An 8,086-nucleotide genomic window follows, 5' to 3' on the forward strand; every position below is an offset into this window, starting at 1 on the left:
GGCTCTTGTTGTGAATTAGACATGAAAGTTATAAGGCTAGCGCCCCCAGTGGCAAAAAGTTACCTGGTGCGCATTTAAAGGAATGGTTCAACATTCTCATGTAACACAGATCATTCCCATTTTTCTCATAGATAAATACAATTTCACTGATCTCAAATTCAATAATTAAATGATAAGTAAACATATAAATAGCTAAATTTTCCCTTTCCCAGTTAAGAGGTATTTATCTTTAAACATGTTTTTTTAGAAATGAAATTTATTAAAGGAGAAGCAGCAAGGAATAATAAATGGATCATTATTGTAAAGAAGCTTCTATAAAATCATGCAAAACTGGTAGATGTCTTTACACTCGCAGCTAGGTGTCGATGACGACAAAAACTGGAGTTGGAATTTCCCTTTGGTATTTATTGAGCTGTTTGAGCAGTTGTACATACATGAAGATGTGGAGATTGTAGAAGATGTGGTCTAAAATTACAACAGAAATAGACCTTATCAGTTTACCTGATGAATACTTTTGCAGCAATGAAAGCTGCTGCTGTTAACTCACTTCATATGCTTAATAACTACCAAGTAGCTAATGGGAATGGCTTACTGACAGGTTAAACAAGTTAGAAGCTTAACAGGAGCATGTCCAGTAAAAATTGTTACTAATAACAGAACATAGAACTAAAATACTAAGAGTTACTAAGAAAACACAAAACCGCAGTAAAATAATGGGAAGAACTCTCTAAGTACACAGCATTTGTTGGTAGGAAGAAGATAACGGTGCAGCATGCTAATAACAGTCTAATAAATTTCAGTATCATTATGCAACACAAACGAAACTAGTGTGATATAATGAACAAGCATTACTTACGATAAGTCCATAACACACATAAACCACAAAGGAAACTGTCGTTATCAGCTACATGCAAGTACTCACAAAGACATACCTCTGCAGTTTTATAAAGTGCTGAAAAAGCTCACCAGCAGGTGGCACTCTCACTCCATTCAGGCTTCCACTCAGGTTCAAAATAACAGAACAAAAAGTGCTCAACACAATTAAGCAATGTGAAATATGAATGTCCAATAACAAGCAGGAGCATTTCTAACAATTATATATACCTAAAACTAATACGTTTGTGGTGATTTCATGAATTTAGTGCTAATCTGTAAAAAATAAAAATAATTTTCGTTGCGACCACCGAGTTTTGGAGCGGCCATTTTTACTCATATATAATAACACTGCTCTCCGGACATCTTCCGGCAGTGACGTCATGGTGCGGTAAGCCTAGCGCCATTCTTCCCGCTTTACAAGCAATATCAATGGGAACAACTAGACACATCTGCATCAACAATTATTTCAGATTTCCAGAGCACTTCATAGTTGAAATCAGGGTTTCCGCGGGTCATTAGTTATTAAATTATTACTTTTGAAATTAAGGCCTTAATTGGCATTAAAATTCATTAAATGTGATTATTGGGCATTTAAAATGCTTTATTAAAAAAAAAAAAAAGTTTACAAAAACAATTTCACCAGGAACATCACGATATACAATTTGCGTGGAACTGCTTCCGGTTGATTGTAAAGCCTTTTGTTTTTGGAAAAGAAGCTTAAAGCGGAGAAAAACATAAAGAATGGGAAAATGCAAATTTCAACAAAAGTGGCTGGAAGACAAGGAATTTGTCTTCCAGCCTGTCAATGGGTGGTTTCTAAGAGCATCTAAGAGCATTAAAACAGCATTAAATTGAGTTAATCATTCCTGTATAAACTGTAAATTCACCAGAGATATAGTTAAACTGACAATGCCTACGTGCATGGCAGTTGGATGTTGTAATACATTGAGTAAAAGTGAAAAAAACAAAACAAAAACGAGCTATATCACTATTCCGATTCATGATCCTCCACGGACAGGTTCGTCATTGGATTGCCAGCTTGGGAGTGGAAGGATTTGCCATCGAACTTCCGGCCAGAGAAAAAACACTTAATATGTAGTTATCATTTGGAAAAAGAATGTTTTCAAGATGACGCGGGTTGTGACAAACACCAGATATAGCACTGGGACTTGATAAACAGCCGATACAGCACTGTGACATCATAAACCAGTAGGTGGCAGCAGTGTTCCTTGACAAACATGGATGTCTCCAGTAAAGCACATTCAAATGAAAATTAATCTTAATGAAAAACACTTATGTAATTATTTCATATTTAAAGTACTTTTAGAAGTTTGAATTCTGAATATGATCATTCTTTTCCTTTAATCATAGAAATCTCAGGGAGTTCTGCCTCTTTACTCCCCTCTAGTGGGCAGAGCCAGCATCACATGTGTAACAGCGGCCTGCTTTTTCTCACATTATGGGGCTTTTCTGCGTAGCTTTGGCAAAATAATCAGAGGTGTCCAAAACATTCACTTTTATTTCTCGAGTATAAATCCTGCTGTTTAAAATGCTTTTGTACAAGTCAGAGGTTCAACTTCAGCTTTTCACTCCAGTAAAAGTCTAAACGTACCATTTTTAAAACTCCTTAAAGTATAAAAGTGAAAGTAATGCAGGAAAACAAAAATGTTAAGGACAGAAGCTTTACAGCACTGCCCTATTAAATAAACATTTCTCTACAATTCTGGATGATAACTTCCTTAGACTTAATTTTTTTAGTTTTATAAATAATGGTAACAGCATCAAATTCAACTTTGCATCATCTTGAAAAACCGATTTATTTTGGTATGTGGTGAGCAACAAGTTGGGGCAGCACCGAGTACAACCACAAAGAAATTGTCTGGATGAAACTAATCATGTTGATGTTTTTTTTTTTAAATACCAACAGGCCATAATGAAAATGAGCTTAAATGAAACAAAACTGAGTTGTTTTTCTTTTAATGTAAGAAAAAGTAAAAAGTCTAAAAAAAAGTATATCTATACTCCAGTAAAGTATAGATAGCCATTTAAGGTAAAGTATTTAGACTTTGTTAATACTCTGCAAATAAGGACATTAAAAGAGCAAACTGTAGAGAAGGAGCTTTGGAAACAGGACAGAAGAGCGGTGAAGAAACTGAGCTGCTCACTTGAAAAATGTTATTTTATTACTGCTGCTCCTTGTGACCCACAGGAGGGATCAGCCCAAAACATTCGGTCCAGCTGAGCTTCCACGCTTGTCAGGAACAGACTTGTTGGATGGAGATAAACTGGAGCTGGAGGTCCTGGAGAACATTCAGTGGTTTATTCTCTGCTGTCTCTCATTTTGATTCATCCTCCTTTAACTGAATGCAGAACTTCCAGGACTTTAATGTCTCTCTGGGGAAACTTCTAAGCAGGATTTATTCTGGGTACAGCGATCAAAAGAGCCAGAACCGACAGCGATTAGACACAAACATTCTTTATTTTCATGGGTTAGTTGTTCGGAATATAAACAGATTAAATAATCCAACAGAAAGAAGTAGCAGCTGCTCCTCTGGAGGAGCTGCAGGTGTGCTGCTAGAAGTCCACGCAGCGGCCCTTCCTCTCCCAGTCTCCGTATCTGGTGGGTTCTGGGCCCCGAGGTCCGCCTTTTTCCTTGGTCACTGGGTTGACGTCGTCGGGAAACTCTGCAGAAAAAAAAAAACACAGTTGTAAATGTCCAGTCCTTCACACCAGCTGCTTCCCCAACTCCTGCTCAGAAACCCGCACACAGGTTCTCTTCCCCAGAGGATTGAAACCCAACATTCAGGCTCTGAGATCATCAGATAGATTGTTTAAACAGTTTGGTTGAATTGGTTCAGCAAATTTGATCCGTCCTCCACAGACAGAGGGAGCCACAGAACAAGCCTATCTGGAGAAAGTTGAGTGGATGGAAAACTGAGCCCTGCAGCCTGCTGATGAAACGCTGGCAGAACCAGGTAAGGAAGTTGAGCAGGATGGACCAGAAGCCCCAGCTGCTGGAAGTCTTTCAGTCAGCGATGTGGAACATTCTGGACCAGAGGCCTCCAAAAGAAAAACCTGGGCTTCCACTGGACACAGGCTTTAGGCTAGCAATGCATACACCCTTTACTAAAAACATGAAGAATGTACGCCCTGTTTTTGGGAGACTGGATGATAATTCATTGGTTAGGGCAGGGGTCTTCAACATTTTCCAGAACAAGGAACCCCAAACTGATGGCGAGATGGAGCAGGGACCCCCTAATTATATATATTCAATTAAATTGTGTTATATCAAACTAGTCATATAGTCATTCTATAACAGATGGAGTAATGTAATAAAAGTAATTTCCCCCTGGGATTGTTAAAGTATTTCTGATTCTGATTCCTGGTTGATGGGACAGGTGTTGTGAATGAAATGGTGCCCAGCTTGACAGAGCTCCTGTTTGTCGCTTAATGTGTGCATTGATGACTGAAAAACATCTTCTGCCTCCATTTATCTGTTTACTACAGTGTGTTGATTTCATGTTAATGTGGATTTAAAGACATTTCAATTAGTTCAAAAAAATGCATGAGGAATATATAAAAAGTCTAATCAACTAAAACTTTCTGGACCCCCATGCAGTATCTCCGTGGACCTAGGGTGACCACCCGTCCTGCGTAGCGCATGCGCACACAGCGTTTGAAGCCCAATTCATTCGTCCCGCAAATTGAGACCGTGTCACGCATAATCAATGCAAGAAATATGAAAAAGCTTATGGTCGACAAGTTGTGCTTACTCTCATATGACAACAGATGGCAGTGAAAGCCCAAATTCATGAGATTAAATGTTTGAAGTCAATTTTTAAACGTCTTTCTACCACTTTTTTGTGATTTGAATCATCAGTGGCCGGTCTAAACATTTTCCAAGAATGCAGCCAGAACGCGCGGTGACGTAAAAAAAGCGCGCTCAAGTAAAATACCAGTTGGAACTGCGCATTATTGTACTTTTACACTTATGTAGTGAAAGAGAAGGTTCTCCTCAATGCTGCATGCTCCAACAAGAAATACAACTTCAAGAAGAAACCTGAAGGTAAGAAACCTAGATATGTAAGACCCCATTTGTCTAAGATGCAGTTTAATTGATTTTGAACATTGGTGGGCTGTCTACAGGGGTGCAGATGTGTCACTTTTAGGAAACAGTAGCCTTTTAGGTCAAAATATGTCATTGTTTTGCATAGGATTGTATTTTGGCACCTTTTTGTATTGTGATGGTGATGGGTTTGCACTCCTCTGTCTATACTGGAAAACCATTTGGAAGCTTATCATAAATTAATTCTGTCTCTTATCTTTCTTTCTTATTTTATTCAGATGCTGGTGAAAAGGTTTGAGTCCTAAAGGTGACCCCAAAGTCCAGTTCAGTGTTCTGGTGTCCCCAGAACACTGAACAGTTTTTTTTTTTTTGCTGTTCCTGCCTTTACCAACATCCAAGTTCACCATCCTTCCTCCCCCTTCTCGTTCTGTGAACCTCTGGAGTCGTGAGTTAAGCCTTTTTTTTTTTTTAAGTTCCTGTGGTGTAGAGCAACTACAATTCCTGTTAATCCTTTAATTTCAAATTATAATTTATTTATTTAAAGTGAATAAATTGTAATAAAAAATAAATAAAATTGAATAGCTAAAGTAAATCGGAATTGGAAGTGCATCTGTTCATTGAATGTTCAAAGTATTATGAATCTTTATTTAGAAAGAAATACACATTGGTTGGCCTATTCATGAGCATACATCAGCAATTACACATGTTTATGGGAATAGGACATTATTAATATACCATGTAAGGTGGTATGTGCTAGAAATGTGTAAACCTCTATCAGTGAGTCTGCCCGTGAGGTGGGGGCACCGCTGCACCAAGCAGTGTCCCACTTTGTCCCTCAGAAACATACCCCTTGTCCCCCCTTGGGCTTATTAGCAGGTGGTCACCCTATGTGGACCCCCTGTTGAAGACCTCCAGGTCAGGGCACAGAGCTTGGAATCCTGAGGTTGTGAGTTGAGGTCCACTCCCACAAACTAACAATCTAGTTTTGTTTTTTGTTCTTCTGGGCAATATCGTCTGTAAAATGGGGAACTAACTTGAATCGATAAACGATCCTAACTAAAGCCTGACTGGAGCTCAACAGAACCACAGGCTGATCCATGCAGAAAGAGCTCAGAGCTGGTACCGAGTCCAGACAATGAACAGAACATGGGCTTCCTGGTCAGTAGGTCCCCGTTTCTGGATCAAAAGTCTTCTCTCCGGTTCTGATGAAGGGAATGTTGGGTTTCTGTTAAACAGAACCACCAACAGAACCACACAGGTCCAAACCAGTCCTTCCATTGATTATAGAAAAATTTAACTATTTATTATCGATCATCAGAGTTCATGTCCACCTGATGGAACCAGAAAGATAGCTGCAGCTTTACAGGATGGAAACAAGCAGACAGGTTCGGTTCGGTTCCTTACTTTCTAGAACATCTCTGCTCTTCTCCTCCGGAGCATCGAACCGGCCCTGCGGGGTTTTCGGCTTCCTTAGCGGCTCCTGATCCTTCAGAGCCCCGCTGGCTGACCGGACCGAACCTGGACAAAGACAACACGATCACAACAGAACCCGGTACCGGTACCAGACCCACCTACGAGCCAACAGAACCGACCTGGAAACACTGGATCCAAAGCTGCGGTTCGACACCAGAGCCGTCTGCCGGCGGAGACACACTGCCTGAGGAGGGACATGGTGGAAGATACCGGTACCAGACCGACAGAATTCCCTCCGAACCAGCTCAGAGGACTGTTATGCAAAGATGTTTATGTCCTCTTCTTCTTCTTCTCTTAGTTTCTGGCTGTCTGGGCAGCTTTGGTGCTTTGCTGCCCCCCTCTGGTCATTAAATGTAAAACACCCATCAAAACATTACTGGAATAGAGAACTATGAAGTGATTTTTCTGCCAAAACGTTACAAACAAAAAAGCATCAACTGACAATAGAAAAATTATAAGTCAATATAAAACACAAATATAGATTTAATTACTTAATTTCACAAAGGATAAAGTAATATTCCTACAGGGTGTAGCCTATAACACGTACACTCCATTTACTATTACATTTTTATTACAAGACTATGGTTAACATTTGGACACTGTGAAACAATGAGATATTTGTTTAAGGTACGTTTTAAAGTGAACAAGGAGCTGTTGGTTTTCAGAGAAAGGAAGAAATGGAGAACGGTGTGACAGCTTATCTTTGTTAGTCAAATTTGATTGGTTAAATGAGCTACAATGTCAAAATGTACAAAGCAGAGGGGAGCTGATCCTGCAGGTGATAGAGACGAAGCATGCTGCCAGATCCCACCTGCCCCTCGCTCAGCAGCGTTTCCGTCTCTATCACCTGTAGGATGAGCTCCTCGCCCCCCTCCATCCAGGCTCCATTTACTTTGGCTTCAAACAGCCTCTGCATGGAGCGTAGGTTTGATTTCCACTTTGGTAGGGACACTATTTGTCTCCAGTTTCATTGGACTAATGTCTTTGGTCCTATGCAACCTTTTATCATCCTATATTGCTTACTGTCTTACTGTTTAAATAGCTCCTTGTGTCTATTTTAGTGGCTTCATCTACAAAGTACAACACTAAGAATGAGCCTAAGTTTATTCAAATATAAAATCATTTTTCACAATCATAAAATACAATATAACACTATCTTATCTGTAATGTAATAGTATCCAAAATAAACAGCTAGATTCAAGCATTATGTACCAGACATCAATGTTCATACTAATTTTCTTTTGGACCATGTGGAAATCTAGAAAAAAAGAATCAATGTAAAAAGTGTTCCTCTGTTTGTCTTTATCCTATTTCTAGAAGTAGAAGTGAATTAAATAGAACTATTTTTATGTGGAAAACAAAAAATAGCAGATCTTCAGCATCCTTCTTGTGTTGTTACGTTGTAAAAAAGAAATAACACCTGTTATTCATACCTGAACTGCCGTCAAAAATGAAAACAGTAATAGATAAGAAATATTGGTAAAAGGGAATCAGAAATGTTGATGGCTTACAGTCTTTGCTTGTTCATTTTAACAGTAGTTTTCAGAAGTCCTGTCTGACTCAGAATTTTTTGTTTTATAAAAGAAATCCTAACGTTGGTTACTTAATCTCTCAAATTCCACAAATCCAAACCCTCTCCTGCTTCTTTACAGAACTGCAATCATAACCTGT

General features: G+C 39.1%; 1 protein-coding gene across 1 annotated transcript; it reads right to left on the minus strand.

Moving 5' to 3' along the window:
* Positions 1-3,340: 3,340 nt before the first annotated feature.
* sdhaf4 (succinate dehydrogenase complex assembly factor 4) lies at positions 3,341-6,755 on the minus strand. Its single transcript, XM_015398229.1, has 3 exons — positions 6,535-6,755; positions 6,347-6,460; positions 3,341-3,560 (listed from the first exon to the last, which is right to left on the minus strand). Exons 1-3 carry the CDS (start codon positions 6,611-6,613, stop codon positions 3,451-3,453), a joined length of 303 nt encoding a protein of 100 aa, XP_015253715.1. The 5' UTR covers positions 6,614-6,755; the 3' UTR covers positions 3,341-3,450.
* Between the last annotated feature and the right edge of the window lie 1,331 nt (positions 6,756-8,086).

This window comes from Cyprinodon variegatus, unplaced genomic scaffold, assembly GCF_000732505.1.
Source record: "Cyprinodon variegatus isolate N-32 unplaced genomic scaffold, C_variegatus-1.0 Scaffold919, whole genome shotgun sequence".
NCBI classification, from domain to species: domain Eukaryota; kingdom Metazoa; phylum Chordata; class Actinopteri; order Cyprinodontiformes; family Cyprinodontidae; genus Cyprinodon; species Cyprinodon variegatus.